General features: G+C 43.3%; 1 protein-coding gene and 1 long non-coding RNA gene across 4 annotated transcripts in view; one reads left to right on the forward strand and one right to left on the reverse strand.

The window, feature by feature from the left end:
- Window positions 1–1,298, forward strand: part of snd1 (staphylococcal nuclease and tudor domain containing 1) — a 175,358-nt gene extending 174,060 nt beyond the window's left edge. Inside the window, exon 24 of the mRNA XM_037120992.1 lies at window positions 211–1,298. Within this exon, the coding sequence (XP_036976887.1) occupies window positions 211–276 (66 nt within the window). The 3' untranslated portion in view covers window positions 277–1,298. The remainder of the gene's footprint in view (window positions 1–210) is intronic.
- Window positions 1,299–5,149: 3,851 nt separating this feature from the next.
- LOC119032897 overlaps window positions 5,150–23,612 on the reverse strand; it is a 201,555-nt gene continuing 183,092 nt past the window's right edge. For all 3 annotated transcript variants that reach the window (XR_005079078.1, XR_005079079.1, XR_005079074.1), the window contains one exon: window positions 5,150–5,602. This is a non-coding gene — a long non-coding RNA (uncharacterized LOC119032897). The remainder of the gene's footprint in view (window positions 5,603–23,612) is intronic.

Genomic DNA, 23,612 nt, shown 5'->3' on the forward strand with positions numbered 1-23,612 from the left:
CGCCTTCACACCGGGCTGTAAAAGCAGTGATCTCTCTCTCTTTCTGTGTGGCAATGATGACTTTCCGTCTCCCTCCCTTTTTTCTCTTGACCATTTAACATGTAATGCACTAGAGCCCCCCCCATTCAAAGCAATGGGGGAACATAGCAGCATTTTATGGTTATTTGTTTCATCATGGTCAATAAAATCTGTCTCTTGTCTTTCCATCAGCTCAACATTTGGCGCTACGGAGACTTCCGTGCTGACGACGCCGATGAGTTTGGTTACAGGCGCTAAAAAAACAAAAGAAGAAGAAGAAAAACACAAACCGACCATTCTATCAACACCATTCCAAAGACCAACATGGACGGCGAGTGACGCTATTGGACAGAACATAAAGTAAATAAAAGAAAACGAAACGACAAGCATTGACTCACTTTCCTTTATATTTGACATTTCATCCCTCCAGTCCTGACTTTTCTTCTGCTTAATCCTCCCTCAACCCTGTAGCTCCAAATAGAGCATGCTAGCAATGCTAACAATAAGAAAAAATAATAATAATAATCATTCGAGAATCACTTTTCTATTCATCCTTTTTTTTTTTTTTTTCCTGATGGGCCACTGCCAGCTCAAGCAGCCTGCACTATTGCCAATCTGTGTTATTTGCCATGTTAACTTTTCAGCAGACTTCCGTTGTGAATGAAAATAATTATGATACTTAATAATGCATACGTGTTTTCAGCCAATCATCTTCTCTGCTCTCTGATGCTATAGCCCAATCCCTGCTTTTTTTTCCTCTGTACAGGAAGGGACTGGTTGTTTCTGGGGGAGACGCTTGATTATTTTTTTCTCGCAAACAAATGCTTCCCTCATAGAGTTCATGTAAATGTGAGGATATGTTGAAAAGTGTAAATGGATTTATTTTAGCGAAATACTGTAGGTGGAGCCACACAGACAAAAAAAGGAAAAAAAAAAGGATGAGTTTATTTTTGTCTTTTCGATGTATATCTGTGTGATGATGACATTTGCAGATGTTTTTGTGGGGAGTGTTTCTGTCGTTTATTCACCATGTCACACTTTTATGACCAGTAAAAAAACAAACAAAAACAACGATGCCATCACGTGGCATTTTATCATCTCTCTATCTCCTTCTGTAAAGTTTACATTCTAATAATGGTTATGGTCCTGTCTCGGGCAGACTCTTCTCTTTCTGTCTCTGTATGCCATAGCAGAAACAGTGTTTTTGAATTTGTTTCCACATAATGGACCTTTGCATTCTATTAAAAATCTGCTGAATAAAAATAAGCAAAGTAAAAAAAGTGTTTCGTTGTTGTTATTTGCTTGAAAAACTGAGGAATATTGTTAATATACAGTCGTGGGCACGAGGATCGACAGCGAGGTCATTGTGAGTTCTGATCAGTATTCAAGTTTGAGTGTAACAAAGCAGTTGTGCTAAAGTAGGAGAGTACTTCTTCACAGATAAAAGGTTTTGTTTTACCTGTAAAACAAAACACTCTGATGAAGGCCTTTGACTAAAAGCTTGGCCTGTTTTTTGTTTTCTTTTTTCAAAGAATCTGAAATTAGCACATGATGTTTAGAAGCCTGCATCAGCTTTTGAAAAAGTTTAACCTTCACCTCTGAAACCTTTAAACATTTATCACAAATTCACAGTAGTTCTAATCATCTACTTCTACCAAACAATAAGTGCGTAATAGACTACTTTGACTTTTCACTTTCAATTTAGAGGGTTGCGCAGAAGGGCAAACTGCTGAATTTACATGAGGTGATGATTTCGGTGGGGGGGAGGAGGTTGTTTTTGAAGAGTGCATGTCTGAAATGTGTTTGTGTGATCTCGGTGCCAGGAAACAAAATAAAACATGACTCTCGGGGAATGAGATCAACCAAAGGTGATGTTTAAAAGAAAGGCAAACTTGTTTACACGGAATGAAGTCATTTATATTTCTAGTTTGTCTTCAGATCTCAAGTGAATACTTGCCAAAGCTCCATATTCCCCAAGTTGATTTAAATATGCAGAGTAAAACGTCACTGTCAGCTTGTGGACTGTGTGTATTTAGATCATTGATTTTAAGGTAGAGGAGTTAAAATGTGGATGTTACCTTGGCTGGAAGTTTATGTGCATGTACAGTAACATTACTTTGGTGGGTTTGCTCATTATAGCTGCACATTAAAAGTGTGGTGAGGTTTATCTTGTGATTTCTTCTCGATCAGCATGTGTTTTAAATATACCATCCGTTTGATTTGTTTTCTGGGTCATAGTCTTCGCAGTCGCATCTGCCGCGGTATGGTTGAAAACTCGGGGGGGGCAGTGATGAAGTGCTCATAAACATTTAACACCTCCTGCCATATAAATAAATGCTCCATTCCACATTAAATGACTGTTTAAAAACAGAGCCAACCGTGCTTTGCCAAATCTGACACGAAGCACATCGCTGCCTCCTCGTTATCGTCACTTTTATATAGTTTAAAGCTTGCTGCATGAAACCGTGTGCGCTCGGTTGAACCCACGGCAGCGAAAGGATACAACAATGCCGCCTCGTACTGCAGTAGTCAGAAGTGTCTTACATCATTAGGGTCACCTTGAAGAAAAACTGACTCTTGCATATACGTACAGTGTATTTACCAGCACAGAAAAGAGAACCGGCAGTTATTTTTGGCGCGCACGAGGCCGACGCTTCATTTACATTGGTGACATACTGCAGATGTTTTAAACCTCTGCGGATATATATCGGTTCAAAAGCACGTTGAATGACAGCTCGTCGTGAGAGGCAGCCGTGGCGACTGTCTCCGAGAATAGACTAGTAGACAAGTATTGCATGGGAAGGACCAGGCAGAGTGGTGGGGGGGCACAGCACACAATCCTCACCGTACTGTAGACGTCAGAATTACCCCAAAAAACTATGAGGCTGATTGCCGACTTGGTAAAAAAGCAGCAAATTGGAGGACTTTATCTAGTTTGTTTAGCTGCAGAACTGGAGCCACACAGGTAAGCAGACTATATGTACAGTACAGGTGAGACACTGAAGACTGACTGTTCCTGCGTCCATCGACGGACCTGCACAGCTTCAAGTTCAAATGGACTCGATTTTTGTGAAAAATTGTAGCAGGATATCTGGCCGTCCTTGTCATTGCCTGCCAACGAGCTGCTTTGTACAAAAACAGTTTAAAATAAAGGGATTGGATTTTTTATTTTTTATTTTAGAGGAACTATCTAGAGAAATGTAACCTAAGTGCTTTCTGGCCGGTTAATATAACGAGAGGAGGCGTAAACAGAAAAGAAAAGAAAAAAACAAAGAAAAACAAATTAAATTCTCTTTCTCTCTTTTGGTGCTGATTTTTTTTTTTCCCAGCCAAATGAGAAAACAAGATGTGTGATTTAAAGACCGGTGGCTGAAAAAATTTGGAGGAAAAACAAAGAACTGCCAAGGGTAAAAGGAGAGCCTGGTTTGTTTTCCCTTTTGAAATTAAACACTGAAGGTGACCAGAGGTTGTTATTGCAAACTGCGCTGAAAGAGTGGGAGCAACAGGAAAATGTACCTACTTAAATTCAAATTGTGATTATTTTTTATTATTTTTTTTTCATGTTTTTCAATTAGAAGTGGCAGGAGTACTTTTATTTTTTTTCGTGACTCTTTCTCCGCGGTTGGTAGATGACGGGAGTTTTTTTTTTGCATGACCCCGGTCGGGAACCAGAGGCGTGAATTAAAATTCATTGCTGGAGCTTTGTATCCTGTCTGGTATGAAACTCAAAAAAAAAAAAGAAAGAAAGAAAGAAAAAGGCAGGTGTCATGAAGCGATTCTGGAATTTAAAGTAAGACACACAAAAAAAAAAGGAAGAAAAAAAATAGAGAAACTTTTGCAAACATCCCCTCCCCCCACGTGGATTGTCAATCTTAATTCCAGGTGCCACGCAAGCAGTCAGGAGCCACCGAATCAAAGATGGCCCCCCCGAGCAATTTATCACCGACGTTCATGTCCAATTACCAGAGCTTTGGATGAGAAATATGCTCTAAAGGCAATTAGGAACCCTGTCTGTCCTGTCGCTCCACTCACGGACTCGGTGAGACGACTTTGTCTCACAGATTCATGTCCTTTCTCTGTCTTTTTTTGTCACAAGCGATCCATCGTCCTCCTCCCGTCTCTCCTCGCTCTCTCCTCTCCGAGCCGATGAGATAGCTGCCGGGCCTGCTCACAGAGAGACGGCGAGGGGAAACACAGCGATGGTGGGCGATATGAAAAGTGGTTGTCTGTTTGACTCGTAAGCGCAGGCCTCCTGGTTTCATCTGCTCTCCTTGTTGCTAAAGCCGTCAGAGTTTTTCTGACAACCACAGACTCAAAGCGCTCAGATTACAGCAGTAAGCGCCGTTTGCTTGGAAATGTCGATGTATTCAGCGGCATCAAAACTGTGTCAACAACAATTAAACCGTGAAATGTTGCCTTGTTGTGAGGGATTTGTAAGACAGAAGCTCCCGTCACCCATGCTCCTTTTTCCCCATGTGCTCCTTTTTTCTTTTTTTTTTCAATTAGGAAAAGCGCCGTTCGTCTGTGATCTATCCACGTGTTTACATGTCGGCTACAAGACTGCCAGAAAGAGAAAAGACGAAAAAAAAAAGATGTGCAGGGAACAAAAGAAACCCAAGGCATGTATCGCTTCCGATGAGGAGTTCGAGAAGGAAACGAAACCTGTCTCAATAATTCATGCAGAAGAAAAAAAACAAAAAAAAAACGTAGGACTTGATTTCAGCGGCCTGGTTCGTGTGCACAAAGTTTATCAGTGAACGCACCGCTGGTCGCAGATCAGAACTGGTGAATTGCTGTTCACCGTTGGCTCCGCTTTCAGCCTCTCTTGGATTTTATTGTATTTTTTCTACAAAGATAAGAAGCCACAGTCACACGGGCACAGGAAGCGTCTCCTCTGCTCTGGTTCCTTTAAACAGGGACGGGAGAAGAAGGGAACGTTTTCATCCAGACACACAATTTAAGATATTAAAGATGCTTTTTGGCCAAAAATATAAATGCTACCAAAAGGCAAATAACTCCAAATCCAACACTGAGGAAGAAGAAAATCTAATTAAATATCTGAATTATTGTGGTGCTTTTGCTGCTCTTTCTTAAAGCTGGATAATCTTTGAAATGTTTACAGGCCGGTTATTTCATCAACTCCTGTTTTAACAGGCTGAGGTCAGCGGGATAAAATTTGCACTTTTGGCAGACAAAGTTAATTTTATTCGATTTATAATGTCAGTCAGCTCTTCTGAATTGTTCATTTATTGTTCATGCTCACTTAATTCCCCTAAAAAAAAAAAAAAAGAAGGCAGCGTGGCTCCCCTGTCTTCCCTTATCTCTCCAAACACCCGCTCGCGTCCTGCCCTCCGTCCTCAGCTGGTGCACTTTGATTCCAGCATGTACCTGCTTCAGCCTCCGACAGGATCCAGACCAGCGTCGCACTTGGCCGACACACACGTCCCGTCAGCTCTTACTTTGTTTTTGTCTCCAATTATAATTGTAGGGATGGAATCCTGTCCGGCAGAGGAGGGACGGGAGAATGTCGGTCCTGCAGATACGTCCGGCACTGAAAACCTCAGTGACATGAACGTCATGTGCTCTGGAATCAGAGGAGAGCAATCACTCGGTTATTGGGAGGCAGAGGCTGATTTATTATGTTAATTTACAGTGGAAATGGGTCTAAATATATGTTTTAAAAAAACTAAATTAACTGAATAAGAAGTCATCTTTGAAAACAAGAACTGTTTATTTGCTACTTTTTTAAGTTTTCAGAAAAGAAATCAACATATGTCTCCGTTTCACATTAACTTGGAATGATTAAATATTTCTCGGAGCGGATGCCGATGTTTTTTTTTTTTTCCCCCGAAAATGACATTGTTACGCTCTGTTTGTTCCCTGCGGTTTCTTTTTTCCACCACCACCCACAATCAGGTTAATATCTTTCCCGCTGTGAGCGGCTCCTCTATTTCCTTTTTGGAATCACTTTGTGGGAGAATAGTGGCAATCAACAGCACACTCCAAAATCAAAAATTGTTTGTTTTTTTTTTTAAATGCACGCCGGCTTGTCTGACTCGGGGAAAGAAAAAAAAAAACCCTGCCTGGAATTAGTTATGTGGCGAGAATCTTTGGACGCGGATAGTTTCTCTCCGGAGGCCGATTTTGCTGTTACTGCTGCTTGACTTGTGGCCTCGTGAAGCCGCATTATGTAACATTATGTTTCTGCCAGTGACATGAGCAAACCCGAGGTAACCTTTTATTCAGTCGTGGGATGCAGTAACAGATATGCTTGTACAATCCCACTGAAAAATTTAAAGAGATGCAGCAGCTCGGACGAACCATGAAAACAGGAAGTCCGACATGCTGCCGTGTATGAAGACGTTAGGTTAAGAGCTGAGCGAGCGCAGGACGAGTGTACTCTTCATCCATTTCTGAGCTCAAATCAGGACGTTAAAGTATTTCAACCCAGTGAATGTCAGCTGAGTACATTTCTACCAAATGACAGATACGTTTAAAACTCATCAGTCGGTTTCGGTTGCCACGAAAATGTTCGGAAATGTCCTGTTTAGTCCCCAGAAAAACACCTGGAGAAGACTTTGGCCGGCACCGAAACAGCTGGAAATGTCCCCGCCGATTCCGACTATGGCGGCTTTGTGTCTTGTAACGGAGCCGCTGCCTTCCCCGCCACCTTCTGATGTGAAGTAGGAGCTAACAAGCACACGATGTGTAGATGACGTGCAGTGTTCGGTACAAATTGTCAACCACGTTAACTGCTGACCTTACATCCCGGTGAGTATTTTTACTAGCCAGCACAGCTTCTGCTCTGCTGTGTGAAACTCGAGCAGCTAAAATACTGCCGAGTGAGAACAACAGCTTGCGTTCAGCTGCTGATGACTAATGTATTTACTAAGGAAGGAGATTTTTCCTACTCCTCCAGAGTAGAGCGACCCAGGCGCAGTGAACGTGTGAACGGTGAGTCCTGCCAGAGAAAAGTTAACGATCTTTTCACAAATCATGCAAAATGTAAACACAACAACAACAAAAAAAACGTGGACTTTGTGCTTATCTGACGCACCGAGATGAAAAGCGAAGCTCAAAACTCCATGTCAGCTTGTCATGTTTATCTGTTTCACAAGGTTTTTTACTGCACGAGCATCCGGCATCTGCAGGAACGACTAAGAGCGCTCGCAGAGGAGAAGGTCACAGTCATGATGTACGAGCGGATGAATGGAACGGGGATGTTTCGGGTTGCGGCGACCGAACACCAAAGCCAGCGATGAAAGCATTCGTGGGGGGGGGAAACACCGCCAAAAACTGCTACGGCTGGCTGCTGATTATCCTTTCTTTAAATATGGCTGTGTAATTTCCCGTGCGCCACACATAAGAGAGTTAAGAATAGAAAGGCATTAAGTCTAAAATCGTTAAATTTTTTAATGAGCTTCTGCATGGCAGAGGAATAAAGAGCGAGAATGTGTAATGTTCACTTTTGTACATCTACTACATCTGGAGCATACTGTGTGTGTGTGTGTGTGTGTGTGTGTTTGTGTGCTATAAGCCAGTGCACTAAAACATAATGTGCCATATTACTGACTTGCAGTACACAATGTTTTTTATCAACATAACTTTTCCACCATCAGGGATGAAATCTACCCTGAAAAAGCTTTTTTGTTTAACGGGGGCGTGGAGCGCCAGCCGCTTCAACCCTGAGCAGTTTCAGGAGCGTTAGATTTGCTCGCCGCATCATCACATTTCGCCACAGACGACAGTGACACGTGGCTTTTCAAATCAGAGGAGATTCAAGCCGCCTTCCCTCATGTATTGTGTGAGTGGTTCAGCATGTCACTGAGCTGCCTTCAAGTGCCTCTTTGTGTTTTTCTGTCCTCCCGCCTACATTAACAGTGCAGTGTCTTTAGATTAACTTGCCGTCTGATTCGAAGTTATTCTACCGACGGCAAACAATCTGCGTCCGGCTGTTACATTGCAAACTGTGTCCTTCTGAGCTGAGGTCTCTTCTGTTCTGTTCCTCAGCTCGTATATTCCACTATCCTGACAATTTAGACGGCAGTGAGATCCAAACAAACCCACGCATTCATCTCAGACCATGTCTACGAGCGGAGAAGAGTGCTTTGGCACCAAACACGTGTCACTAAAGCAGCGCGTAGAACGCACGATGTGTAATTTGTTGTGTGGGGAGGGCTGAGCTGAGCGGGAGGGAACCAAGTGCTGGAGGAGAGAGGAGTCCGGTGCAGAGCCAGACCTTCTGGGAGAATAAACACCCAAAGTCACATCGACATTTCTGAGACGAGACAGGAAAAGATGACAGAGAACCAGAGTTTGTGGTGAGTGCTGAATTCAGTGAAAGCTGACGGCTGCTACAGCTACATTTGCCATATATACGCTTTGTCTCTTTAATCTTCATAATGCAAGCATGAGGAGGATCTTTTCATTTGATTGGATTCCATCATTCATTATTTTAATCATCACATTCCAAAGTGGCATTAATGTTAAGTGATGACTGCGGCTGGTCCTCCACCTCAGACGATTACAGCCTAATATCCTCTGAACTGGTCAAAAACCTTGTTATTCTGGTTACATTACAGTCATTTCTGGTTCTGTTAGTCAGCTGCTAGACCGACCCTTCCAAACTACAGACTATTTTACATAATTACATTCCATCACTGGTTATTTTAAATTTAGAGACAACAGTTTTTTTTTGTTTTTTAAATTTTTTCTGCACACGCAAATTAGTTCCAAACATAGATTATCGCTCTCCTTGATTACTAATAATCGGTATCAGCCACTGAGAAATCCATATCAGTCGACCCTAATGCGTACAGACAGCTGTTGCTAGATCATTTATTAAAGTGAAACTCTCGCCAAAAAGCAACTGAGTGAATGTATATGAGTCAAACCTTCGTGTTAAAGCATAATTACGACGAAAGAGGCACTTTTAAGATTTACCGTCGTTTAGTTCTTGGGCAAGCTAATTTTCAATGGAGTGCTACGGGCACTCATACGCTAGCATCACGATCGCTATGTGTACACAAACTCTGTGTACACAAACAATGTTCTCAGTGCTCGTGTTCATGTGTAGAGACCCTGGTGATACTACGAGCAAAGTTTCATGTTGTGTTGAGCCTTCTTGATGTTTTAAAAATAGCGATTTTGATGCTAGCATAAGAGCGCCCCTGCACCCTGTTGAAAATTAGCTTGCCCGAAAACAAAACTACGGCGAATCTTAAAAGTGCCTCTTTTACACAAAGATATGACTCGTATAAATCCTAGATTGCTTTTTGCCGAGAGTTTAACTTTAACCAGCAGACTCATCACTATGATCGTTGAATGAAAACACATCTTGGTGCCACCTCACCTAGATGCACATTTACAGGCAACACTTATCTCTTAATATTTTGGCTAACTCCTAAAATAAATCTTGATACGGCTAATAAAACCCAAAAACGAGGGGCCCTCTCACGGCACTGAACTTTCCCTTAATGTCATTGGTGTCAGTTCTGTAACGGTGAGGTTGAAAGTGTTGGGATTATTAAACGAAGGATTTCCCTGAAAAACACTAACACCAGTTGTTAATGCTTCAAGCGTGCAGCTTCTAATGGCCGTATCTTTATCATTAACGACTGAATATTTAATTAAACTGGCTTTAAATAATGCACATATGGGAGTTAAATCCACAATAATCACGAGAGGTGTTTGCCTTTTTCAATCTCATCAGTATTATTCAGCCATCTGTGAACTTTTCCCGACGACGGCCATTATATTTGAACACTCTCGCAGCCGTGATGTTAATAAAGGACGAGGTATTTGTCTTCGCCCCCGGGATCCGAATCCGCTATTAATGATCCCACCGGGTCGTCACTGTCCACATCCGGCCCGCAGACTTCAGCCGCTCGTCTTATCGTCCATCATGTTTAAACAAATTCATACCCGCAGTGGTCTTAACTGCCGCTCATAGAAGTGGATTTATTAACACGACACACTTGTTTTTCCTCCCCTCGCAGGCCGCTCGCTCCTAATTCTATTATGAAGGCGAATTTACTGTTTTGAAAACACAAAGGGAGGAAGCGAAGGAGCAGATTCTAAGCCTTTAAATAATCCTTAAAAATACTGTGCACTTGAAGAATTACCGTTTTTTTTTCCCCAAACCCCCGAGACCACGAATTCAAGTTTAATTAGGTAGACATTGTCCAGAATATATAGATTTACATGTAATTCCTTTTTGCCCGTTTTCAGTGTAATCCTGCTTCTTAACATTTCCCGCACCCTGGAGTATTTTTTTTTTTCCTCCTGTAAGCTCCTATTACAACCGTCCATTCCATTGTAGGTTCCAGATAGCGATGAAGTTATTGTTAGTAGACACAGAAATGGGGGATTTCATCCTACAGACTAATTGAATTAAGGCGGTTGAGCTATCTGAGATTTGTTCGGGGCTTCTTTTTTTTTATTTTTTTATTCACAGACAGTGATTGTGATTTGTACCTCGAGTGATCAAAGCCGAAGGCTTCCGGCGCAGGTTGTCAGACGGATATTTCTGTATTTTCTTCGAGTGAACAGTAAAGACGAGGGGGTTAGAGCACAGCTGCCCAGTGTGACGCTGACATCTGAACCCGGGAAGTCAGTAAACTGGCCCATCTGGATGCCCCCTCACCACCGAAGGCCACGTTCAAACCGACAGCGGTGCGGAATCAAGCGATCGCTGCGTTGGTGTTGAGCCTCGGTGTGGGTGTAGCTTTGATGAGGCTGGAAGTCCAGTTTGAGGGCTTTTTACGACGCAAATGCTCAGCTCTGGCAGAGTAACTCGTGTCAAGGAACTGACGGTTATACAGCCGGATTTGCAGGCGAAGGCTCCGCTCTTTGAGGAGGCTCTCCGAGGATCTGAGCGGAAAAGATTTCAGTCGGGAGGAGCTAATCCGGCTGTTTGTAAAAACCACACATGAGCACTAAATCAAAGTTAAAATCAACAATGCTGAAAAAAATATAGCGCACAGAGAGGAGGAAGAGGAGGAGGTGTGAGCTGCAGAGACAAATTGTGTTGGCATGAGCCCATCAGAGGAGTAATGCTGGGAAGTGGCGGGTTATAATGGCCGCGCTTAATATGATTGGATGTTATCAATCGGCTGGTAGCCAAAGAGTAGATAATTGAGCGAGTGATGTGGAGCAGGAATGCGGCTGCTAATGCCACCGACCTAATACGAGTGGAACTGTCCCTTCAGAGTTTAATTTCCGGGCAGTTTATAAAAGTCTGAGGTGAGAATAGACAACTATGGGCAGTTGTTGTGCGAGGGGGCCGGTTCTGTTACAAGCTGCAACTGCATTGACCAGTAATAAAATGGTTACACCTCCACCTAGTCATGGTTTCAATTTGTGAGTTGGTGTGTCAACATACAACACCTAAGCCAAAAGAAAACCTTTTTTGAGACGCTGAGGGAACCACTTTTCCCGTTTAATAAAATAAACCAGGCATTAAATGGCTCATTTACTCAAAATGGGATCAACATTTTTAAAAAAAGAAAACCATGCTGGACAGAAGAAGACTGGAAACTGGCGACTGAGACCGTAAACTCACCGGGAAACTGTTCACTGAGGTGATAAATCAAATGAGACGGGGGTCATTTTCTCATAAGCTTACATATAATTGGACTTCTTTTTAGGAACCTGGTGGTCATTAGAAGGACTGCACGTTTAAGCCACCGCCCGCTGGATCACAATCTGACCAGACAATTGATGCCGGGAATTTCTTGGAACTCAATACATTTTTTTTGTTGTTTTTTTTTTAATACAAAACAAAACAAAACCTTGATATTTTTGCAAGGTAAGAGAGCAAACAGCCCAACATTACATGCCAAATGTCTTTTTCCGCCATGCACTTATTTAATCACTGTAACTGAGAGTATTGCTAAAATATCACCACTTGGCGAGTGTCAGAGGGGGGAAGGAAACCAGTGATTTAAAAAGCCACGCTGTCACTGTCACTCCCACCCACTCCGCATCTTTCAGACTTGAATTTTAAAGGTGGTGGGGGGGAAAACTCAGTTAACACAGTTACGCAGGTCTGTCGCCGTATCTTGGACGTTTCGTGATACGCTTATGTACCATCAGCTGTCAGTGAAATGTCAGTGAGACAGGTGTCGGTTCTTTTGTACTGCGAATACAACCGAACGCCTTCAATGGGCGAGTGAATAACTCTATTTCTGAAAAGAAACGGTGAATAAAGAAAGCCTTATCAGGTTTTGGCATTCTACGAGGGACACTGCGCCGTAATTTAAAAATGAAGCCTCCGAGGATGCTGAGTGATAATTTGCTCACAGATTAATCATGTATCCAATAGGGCAAAGATTCCTCCGAGGGCCCCTGATAAGCAATAATAATCCTGATAAGAATTGTCAGATTGCTGCTTTTCAGACACCGCAGACATCTCCCAGACACCTTTGTTGAACTCTTTTGTGTGTGTTTTTATATGTGTGTGTGTGTGTGTGTGTGTGTACTTGTATGTCAGGTCATCTCTGCCCGGACATGTTATTTTTTTTAGCAGCATGGCTCATCTTTGAACGCGGCTCACGCTGTGCTGTATCTGCACTAAAAAGGGAGGGAACTGTGTTGTTTGTTGTTCTGCCCGACGCAGCACGACGTCCACAAGTATTTATTTCAGCATGTTTCCTATTATGAACTTTATGTAACCCAAAATGTAGACTTTTGTCCTTTTGTTGTCCTGTCTGGTGCCTTTATGTGCTTCATTATGTTTTTGTGATGAAAAAGTGATTTAAGTTTTTTTCTCTATTTATTTTGGTAACACTGAAGGTGATGTCAACATACTGATATTAGGTTTTATTGATTCAGACACAAAATGTGGTGTACAAAATAAACATCTGCTCCCCAAAGTGGTTGCCAGTTTGTTGCATTGGCTAACGTAGCTGATGTTGCTAACATTAGCTTAACATTAGCAATTGTTAACACTGGTAAGGCTGACTAGCTCGCCAATGTTACTCATGGTAATGCCAACCAGGGCAGCACAATATGCTGGGCTCATACTGAAGCACTTTGCCATTTTTTTACATTTTTTTCCCGACAAACTGGCAACTACCAAGACTGAAGATCACCGAAGAAACACAGTGACACCAACAGAGTTACACTGTTGGCTGACAAACCTGACAAACAATACAACACAACAATAGACTAAAGCTAAATGTAGAATTCAGTACGTCATTCCACGTACACGCTGCTCTTCAAAGGCCCTGAAATCTTTTTTCTCTCTATCTGTAACATGAAATGTCCATTAGAATTGAAAACATCTATCTATAAATATATATTGCATGGCCCTTGAATGTATGAGTACATTATGTGCACTCACCTTTCACTTAATCAGTTCAGATTTACATATGTTCTTTGTACAATACTCTCATATTTGCACTGTGACATGACACCGAGGCCTTTACATCAGACACTATACACGCAGTCTAATGAAGTGCTAATGTACTGTGAGAAGCACATCCTGCACTTCATAATCAGGAAACACACATGGGGGAGACGGCCAACGCAGCCAGTGTGTATTTTCAAAATGGCGGCAATGACAGCAAACACATATAATGGCGGTATGAGCCTCAGGTGATCAAATTTACAAAGAAACGTCTGTTCTTCGTAAAACAGCGTTTTTAACGAGAGGCTTGGCCGATTATGATTTAAGAAGTGTAAATTAATTGTCATTGTCAACCATTTTGAAGAAAAGGGTCCCCGAGTGAGGCGGGAGAAGATTATGTCAGTGTCAAGCCACACAAAGATGTTGACTGTCCACACCAGCCTGCATTTCTTTGATCTGGCAGCCACAAACAGCTGGATCCAGCACAGGTCAGATAACTGGGCCTCTGGGAGTCCTGCCAAGGAGAGGTTGCAGCATTTTGATTCCAAGCTGCTGCCGGCTGATGAAATGCTGTCGCAGGTACAGAGCGGTGCAAATCATCGAGTTAAAGAGATGTTTCTGTGTGTTGCCGAGACCAGGAACCGCTTCACGAGATGGGTTTCCAACTGACACGAGTGTTTATTGTAAGAAAATGTGTTTGTTAAGGAATAAAATGTGCTTCAAATGTTCATCAGATGGGAGCGAATGAAACAAGAGAATGATTTAACACTGCTCAACTGATGTCTTGTCATGTAAAACACTGAAAAAAATGGTAACGTTTTTGAGAAAAGAAATATTGGTGCTTTATTTCTTATGTGTCTTATGTGTCCTGATGTCTAAATCTGTCACAGTTACACATTCAGTTACTTTTCACTGCAGCGATGTGGAGAAATCTCAACTCAAATTCACCTAAAAATGAATAAACTCTATTTACAGTATCCTGACTTCTGACTTTGACCTTACATCAAATCACTTACTTCATAGGTTAGTTCAGCACTGTCTTTCTCTTCTTCCTGATGTCTGATGCTATAACAGGTAGACTTTTAGTTATTTATATTTCTGCTTTTTTGGAAATTCCAGTTTAAGTTGTCACACCAAGTGTCAAATGTTCAAATTCCAAAGATTTTCCTCCAGACAGTGTTTAGGAGCGATTTCATTCCATTTAGAGTCGACTGGTACGTATTTGTAGTGACACTTTTTTGGATCCTATAGTTGGAATTACAAACCCAAGATGGTGTCTGACGCCGATGCCTTCATAACGGTAGTCCACACACCAGTGGGTGACATTATGGCGGCTTTTACACTTGATTGAAACCTTTATTCTGCGGGGCCACAGGAGGTTATTGATATGCAGCACAGCTGATTAGAGAGGTTTCCATGACATCTCATGAGGTAGATGTAATTATCTGCCTCATGTATAATGTAAAAGAATATACCTTCAGCAGCTGTACAGACATTCGGGCTTGAGAACACAAATTAACCTTTGTTTGATTAGAGAGCTGTAAGCGTACTGTGTTGAATACTAAAACACACATGAGAAAGGAGGGAGGACCGGGAGGAGGAAGACATGGTTGGCGCACAAAGGAGACCATCTCCAACCCACGCAGTGGAAACGGCGCCAGTTCTCCTCTGCTGTCTTCCCCTTTTGCACCTTGTTGGAGGAAACCCCTCCACTGAAGTGACAGCACACACCAGAGGGTGTGAGCCTCGTCGCCAGAGCGCAACGCCAGCCTGTTTCCCCGGGCCTTGGACTTCCGGTGCACTGGCAAGCCAAGCGTGCACAATGCATGTACAGGACGCGCTCGCACACACGCGAAGGAAGGCACATCGCTCAACGACATCGCGGCACAAGGACACACACGCCCTCTCCGCCCGCCCTCCAGCTCCAACTGACATGTACTGTACCATATGTACATGCATGCTCGCCTCCTCTCACTCCAGTCCACCACGCGCTCACTTTCTGGTGTCGTACCCTCACCGCACATCTACCTCAAAGTACGCAGCCAGCATTTGTTTCTCCACATCCCTTCGCCGAGTGCCATCGCTTGAAGCTTGCATGCGCTCGCCGACTCCCGGAGTCCACGCAAGGGACACAGCATTATCAAGCGGCACGCCAGACCTCCTCAGTTGCCTGCTGTGCCTTGCAAGTTTTCTGTTGTACATCCTACTGCTCTAGGGAAGCCCCCTGCCCAGGAACACACCCAACCCCCTCCAAAAAAAAAAAGAAAAAAAGAAAAAACCCCACCCCTCTCTCTCCCCCGGGAGGGTTGTGTGCGAGTTCTTGTTGTGCTGTGCCAGCTTCATGCCATGCTAATGCCCCGCAACTGCGGAGATGGCGCTTGCCGCGGCAGGTGGCAGCTGGGGACATCACAGGCCTTCAAGTGAGCCTGTTAGTTGGAAGTCTGCATGCTGAAATGTAGCGCGCCGACATGGTACGATTACATAACAGGTTCTCCACAACACTTGTCAGCAGAAACGCTCTGATTCACACTCTTCTTCTGCGATACTCTACAAAGAGGTGTGACCTGAACACAGCAGATTTGTAGCTCCGAGTTATTATTATTTATTTATTTATTTTTTTTCCAGTTTCTGATCTTTCAAAACTTGGAAGGCTGTACCCTTCTTTTTTTCCAAATCCAGCATTATCACCTCACAAGCGCCACGCTAACACCCATATGGCCATGTTCTAATCTCCAGACTTGACACCGACTTGCAACTTTTCTTTACGGTTTCCCATCTGTGGTATCACTCACTGTGCCTTGGCAGTAATGTGAGGACATACCCTTCCGTTTGTTTGAGATGAGAAGTTGCTGTTTACTGTTTAAGCCTCCAGAACTCATTAGCCCGCCATGAATTTGACAAGAGCGCATCAGCTTTATTGTATTTATCCTGTCATGGTGGCTTCCTTGTAATTTCTCCGTCTGCTAATGCGACTTGCCTCGCTGTCTGAATGTGTGATGGCACACCGGAGGCTGTTATCTCAGACTGAGTGCGACCCAGGTAACCAGGCACCGGCTCTGGATGCGTCTTCAATTCTTCATTTGCTCCTTTCCTTTGATACTGGCAACCGGATCACGTCAGTTCACAGTTTAGGGGGAAAAAAAAAAAAGAATATCTCTTAAAGATGTAACCATCCACAGCTGGTCACATGTGTTTTCTGTTGGATCCTGCGTGGCTGCAGTAATCCCCCTCCTGATCCACTTTTAATTCTTGGTCACCATGGCAACAGGCTCTGTTGTCAGGTGAAACTCTGCTTGTGTGTGTGTGTGTGAGTTGACGCGCACACCCCACCCATGGCTATCACCAATTTACATAAATAGCAAGTCCACCAGCTTGTCTGTTTCTCCAAGGCAACCTCCGCCCACAGAGCAGGTCTGCTGCATTCCTCTGTTCTTTCGCTCAATTATATCCATCACAGACAGACACGCACACACACACACACACACACACAGAGTTTCATCTGCAGAGACGCGAGAGACCTGAGATAACCGAAAGTGAATATTAAGCTTGACGGGTTTGATGTCAAGGTAATGATTAAAACGCCTTTCCACGAAAACACAATACGCCGTTTAATTTTTCGCCGAGGGCTCTAAATGTCTTTGTGTCTCTCGAACACGACAGGCAAACAGAAACTTGTGTGCGACAAAACAAACTACTTCTGAGTGAATCTGAGTTTCGTCGAGCCGAGAGTACCGAGTGAACACTGTCTACCGAGAAAAAGTTTGTGTGCGGCTTTTTCTGGCATGTCCATTGTCATGGCAACAGTGTTTGTCTTTCTCGTCTCGAATATTTAAAGACAGGGGATTTTTTGTTTGCTTATTTGCAGTCTGGAGGGGAAAAAGATCAAGAGGAATGAAGGTCTACAGAGATCTGATATGAAAAACAGATCTGACAGTGTTTTGGAAACTTTCAAACTTTTTTTCTCCTCGTGTGAAACTTTTTTTACGAGCAGTCAGGTCCCGTTCACACGTACACGCACATTTCAGGTCACTGCACTCGGAGCTTCTATGTGAAGATATTCAGAAACGCCATTTTCAGTGTTTACGTGTAGACGGGAGAGTTTTTTTTTGGCTCGTCTTCTTTGATTGGTAGGTTTCTGATTGGCCGACGTAGCCTTGCGGTAGAGACGTGCCTCTGTTTCCTGGGGTCACCCCTCCCAAGTCGTCTCGCTCAGCCGAGAAAACCGCCTCCAATCATTAGCGAGAGGAGTCAGATCGAGGCTCACATCACTGCCTGGTGAGCATCTGGGTTTAAGAGTGTCTTCGTCTTTGTCTCTGCACCACATGTCTGTAATTTATCTGTGTTCAGCTTCAGAAGCTTGAAACAGAGTGAGCCAACCAGCAAGTAAAAAAAAGACAAACAAAAAAAAAAAAAACGCATTGACAACAGCGCGATTGTGAGAAACCCATTAACAGCAGCCAGAAGATAAGAGACACAGCCGGCACCAGAGTCTCAGAGCGTCTTGTGTTTGCCAAACTGGTGCAGATTTAATAAGAAAACAATAAACGGGACATGGAGACGTAACGTTAGCGCATTAACAACCTTCAGGTCAACTGAGAGTGGGAGTGCGGGTCTTTTAAATCACAATGTGAGGACACTGTGGGGGCTCAGCGATAAATGATTGCCCTAGAAACTAGCAAGCTCTGCTGAACAGATTAATCATGAAACCAAACCGCTCAGGACGTGATGCGTGGAAACATTTTGGATTCAACACCATGAGGAGTCTTTAGTCGAAGGGTTGGTTGCTTGGTGCCATTTCAAAAATAAAACTCCTTGCAGCAAAGTTACCCCAACAACCACAGACGTCACTGCAAGAAATGCAGCCACGGCTCAGAAGCCGTCGCCAGGTGGTGAATTGACAAGAGGAATAATTTGCATTTCCAATCTAGCAGCAGATAATCTCCTTTATAAATCATTACAGTGACTGTTTGATGACACAGCGGCCTCTATACCCTCTGTCTGTCTCAGTAGGACGCCATGGAACTCGGAGCTAAATATAAACCGCGCACATAAACAGCGCCGGCATTTGTTTTGCCAAGGTAAAATATTTCCTGCCCTCTATCTGGCCCCGGCTTTGATGGGAATGGATATATATTACTGGGCGACCTAATACACCTGCGCAGTCTGAGGTAATGGGACAAGAGAGACGAGCAGAGGTGCCGCCTGCTCGCCTCACGGCCGACGGCCTCCGAGTTTATCACGCCTCCCCATGTCTGAGGAGAGAGAGGGAGAGAGGGAGGGAGAGAGAGAGGGAGAGAGGGAGGGAGAGAGGGAGAGAGAGGGGGAGAGAGGGAGAGAGAAAATTGGGAGCGCAAACACACATTAAACCTAAATTAGATGAGCGTCTTCTCCCTCTCCTCACCACTTTCGAAAGGCACGTCTCCCTGGAGGGGGAACGAGGCTTACCTTAATTCCAAAAGCCATTTTGTTTTTCTTCTGTTGTATTAAAAGAAAAAAAAACAAAAAAACAACATCAACAGGTTTGTGTGGGCAAGCGATTACAGGGAAGGAAGTGCTTCTGTTGACGTTCCCCTGCTGAATAATGAGCATTACAATCACCATCCCACAATCCGGAAAACAAGGTGTTTGTGCTATTGTGAATTGTCAGGGAAACACAATTAAATCTACCTTTGGCGGCTGCTCCGTCTTTCATGCCTTCAGAGGACCCTCGGATCTCTGCCTTTTTGATATCTGACATTAAACCTGTCCCCTTGCCATTTGTTGCGCATACATTAGCCTTTACATGATTGATCGAATTAATTCATTATTTTTCTTTTTTTTTTATCTGCTCCAAAAAAAATAAATAAATAAAAATAAAATAAAATATCGCCTGTAGGTTGGGGCTGAATAGGAATTACCCGGCGGAGCATGGCTAATTACCGAGCATTAGCATATGCAAATGAGCGCCGTTATCTTGTGTACAAAATGTTGCTTATGGTAAACACCGGCTAATCACTTTAACAAGTTTAGCTGTTTAAATGCTGGTAATTGCGTATTGTTTAAACAGATGGAGCCTTGATTCGATGAAATAAAATCAAGAGGTATCAGCCGGAACTTAAGATATTCCTCTTTTTGTGTCCACTCTCTGTTTCACCTTGGCTGCTGCTCCCGGAAACCGTGGCGCCCCTCTGAAGAAGAGACTGAAAAGGGAATAGAAGATGCGCTCTGCCTTTAGTATAAGATATTGAGTTTTTTTTTTTGACGTTAAAGCGGTGACATGGAAGTTAGATGCCTTTTATGCAACTGCACTGCATAGTGACGCACGCCGCAACCCCTTATGAAAGCAGCTCTGCATCATCAAGGCTAATAATAAAAAAAAAAAGAAAGTGATTGGAGTTACAGCAGCAAGGCCAAGTGTGGCCAAGTCCTGACGTCTTATCTAGTGTTTCATCATCGATCAGCCTGATGGTTTTATAAATCATCTGGTCTCCGGAAATTCAGGAGTCCCACCAGAATTCCCCCCCCCGACCAAAGCCAGAAGATGTTCGATGTATTAATTTGAGAAATGAAAAAACTAATGCGCATTGACTTTTCTCTGTCTCGTAAATAAATAAATAAATGAATGAATGAATAAATGAACAAACCAGCGGGGACTGAGACACTTTCCCCCACACGACGAGGCACAATAGCTTTGTAGCGTTATCATCAAAACCCGACGGTGGACAAATAAGTGAAAGGAGAGGAACAAAGAAAAGACATAAAAAGAACACAAAGAACACAAAAAAGGAAAAAAAGCACACTAATAAAGTAAAGGTGATGTATGTAAGTTGTCCACAGTCAAGAAAAAGAGAGAGGAGAAATGAGAGCAGATTAGAATCAGGTCGAGCAAAACCGACAAACATGTGAGCTCAAACTGCTGGGAGGGATAGCTTCTCCACTTAATCAATAAAGTGTGACCAGGTAATCCTCTATTTGAAGACATATCATGACTTCCTTAATCCACTGTGTAAAAGCAGAGGCGGGACAGGAAGCCTTCCACAAACAATTCATGATGGCACCAACAGTGAGGTACATGCAGGAGCGTTTGATCGGTTAGACACACGCCGAATTATGTTATGCATGGAGCGGGATCCGTATTTCTGTAAAGCAGAAGCACGACCACGCCTCAAATGTTGAAGTCCAGAAAGTTCTTTAAAGTGCAAGTTCACCCAAAAATCAGAATTCAGTCATCATCTACTCACCGCAATGCTGGAGCCTCACAGCAGAACGGCACTGCGGCACTCTTCTTAACTGAAGTCGAAGGGAAATACGCTCCAAGTTTAGCACCTACAACAAAGCTCATGGCTTAAAAAGATTGTAAATAAAGTCTTTTCAAATTCAATTTCTGTCTCTGGGCTTCTGGAGACTTTGATTTTCGCTGAATGAGCTGTAAAAGCAGCGATTTTATCTTTTCTTTTTGTTGTTTTTCACGTTTTGGAATAAGTCCCTGTCTACTTTATTTGTTTGCCGTCTGGCTGCAAAACGCTGTTTTGGTGGATCATGAAACTCCACCTGACGTTCCATCAGCGTGGGGGGCGAGTAGACAATGACTGAATTTTAATTTCTGGGTGAACTTTTCCTTTAATGAGTTACATGACTGGGACATATGGCCCATTGTTGCTGTTCTCCTTTGCATCTTGTTTGTTTTCATTTTCAATGATATAGCTGAGCTGGAAGTGATTCCACTGTTCAACTTTTATTGTTTTGTTAAATAAACTTTTGACAGCGATCGCTCGATTATCAATGTTGTCGCTGATTATATTCCGATCTGATGAACTTACGGCTTCAGCTCTAGTCTTAGCGGTGACATTGTGATTCAGGTAACAGAATTTTCACTTTGAGGACTCACGTTTCAAAGTCTTTCTAACTGCCACCGTTCGCATGTCAAATAGCATCGCTGCACTTTCTGTAAATGTCTGAATAAAACCGTAACGTCGAGTAACACAGGCCAAAAGTACAAATACTTGGAAACACTCCTTTAGAGAGCAGGGGTGCTGTGACCCAGCCAGCACAAACAGAGGGCGTTCAGGTCCCTCAGATGCGGTGAGGGAATGTCAAAATGTGAAGCATGACTGTTTGCGATGTCACGGAAGCGGTTCACAAAGAAAGCAGTCATAGTTTATCAGCCGAGGGTTTTGTAGTGAAGGGCGCCCCGTGGCTGAGGAAGTCTCTGTCCTCTCAGGTTAGAGCTCTGTGAGTGACGGTGGACAGAGAGAAGCCCGGGGACAAAACTTTCCAGTCTGGAGACGGCCACAGTTTCACACCACACAGTCTCTGTAACTTCATCCACGGGGTGGTCTGGAGAAACACGTCCTCTCTCTTTCTCTGTGCATGCTCAAGCTGTGAGTGCAGGAGACACAAAGAAGTGGGAAAAAAAAGATAGATAGCGAGACAGTGAATGCTCGTGTGTCTCTCTGAGTCACCCTGCGGACCTCTTACAGGAAAGACACAATCATTTCATCATGTCGCAGTCACCCACCTTATCTCCTGCTGTAGGGAACGGGGCGTGAGTCAGCCCCACCAAAATAAAGAAAAGAAGAAGACCATTTTGCTCTCTAAACGCACTCATTTGATGACACAGAAAATCCGGGGCAATAATTCCGCCCTCTGTGGTTTTGGACTTGGGACAGTGATTTCGAGCGCGGCGGCTGATACTTGCCGTGGAGCTGCAGAGTAATTAGAATCTGCACGTTTCATCTCGGCTCCTGCAGAAACACACAGCTGGCTGGAGTTTTCAGCTCGAGACGCGGCCTGTGTTTCAATTTGTCGGGGCTGAACACTCGCTGGCTTCCTTTTTAGTTTACTGCTAGAGAGATAATGGAGAGAAACAATTGTTTTCACCACATAATGCCAGACAGTGGCGGGACTGGATTACAATTACGTTGCTTTTTAAGGACGGTGAAATGTATATATGTGAGCACATTAGGCAGTAATGTACTTCAGTGTATGTGAGGATGCTTGAAGATGCTTCAATAGACAATTAGCCAGTAGAGCAATTGATTGATTAGTCAACAGGAAATCATCTAAAAATGCCAAGTAAGATCTGATTTCAGTTTTTTTTTCTTCAGAGTGAGAATTTGCTGATTTGCTTTGTACTGATGAGCCGATTAAACAGCCATTAAACAACTTTTTTTTTCCTGACATTTCACAAACTGTTAATTAGGGAAATAACTGGCAGATGAATTAATAATGAAAACAGTTCAAAGGATCAAAAAGTTCAAGGACGGCATTGTTGGACACAGCAGCTGTGATTATCAGTAAAGCAACACGACCCTTCAGGATCTCAACTTATCAACTTTAAGCTCGCTAAAGTTTTCAAATCAATCAGCCTCCGAACAAAAACAACTCATACATTCCTGAGCATACAGCTCCTGGGCTATAACGTGAAACAACGAGTCCCAAGTTATCTTTAAAATATAGCAAAGCCTTCAAATTGACTTATTGTTTCCCCCTTTCACAATGAGGAAAAAAATGCACCACAGCCACTAACATCTGGCTTTCGTCTTCTGCAGTAGTCACAAGTGTTTACCAGCAGCACCCGGGGGTGGGGACACACACGCTAATCTTTGCCCCCTTTCAGTCGCAGTGCTATGAAGTGTGTTCATGTTATAGAAAGAGAGAGAGTCCAAACCCAAGTCCAACCTATGTCTCACTCCTTTGCAACTTCCATGGAAAAACAACTTATTCAGAACATTATCAATCACAGGACTTCTTGAACAACTTCAAAGTCTTCTGGCTGTATGCCGATGACGTATACGATGTGATGCTTTCTACCGCTGAGTTCGAATGATTTAGAACTTTGAATAAAACACCTTAATTCACACTTAACGTGACATTATCCTCGCCCCCCTGTCGTCTGTCGCTGTATTTCAAAATCGCACATCAGCTCTGGTAACTCATTTATGCGCGCTGTAAGGCATGCCCGGAGGTACACATATTCTCACGGCATGCTCTTTTGTTTGGAATACAAAGATGAGAGGCTGGATGATTAGTATGAGCGGTGCTGGCTGCCACGGCTGGAAAAAATTAAGTCATGGGACCGGACACCTATAAATATCTATCAGATGAGGAGGAAAAACACCACTGATAGGAGGGCAGACATGAGGCCGACATGATACATCATTCAAAATTTCCTTTTAGTTATTCTCTTTGTAATGGTGTGATCACAATACAAACCATTAGGATTAACCGCTCCGTTTGGCTTGTCTTTAGGTCTTTCAGTGTG

Source organism: Acanthopagrus latus, chromosome 14, assembly GCF_904848185.1.
Source record: "Acanthopagrus latus isolate v.2019 chromosome 14, fAcaLat1.1, whole genome shotgun sequence".
NCBI classification, from domain to species: domain Eukaryota; kingdom Metazoa; phylum Chordata; class Actinopteri; order Spariformes; family Sparidae; genus Acanthopagrus; species Acanthopagrus latus.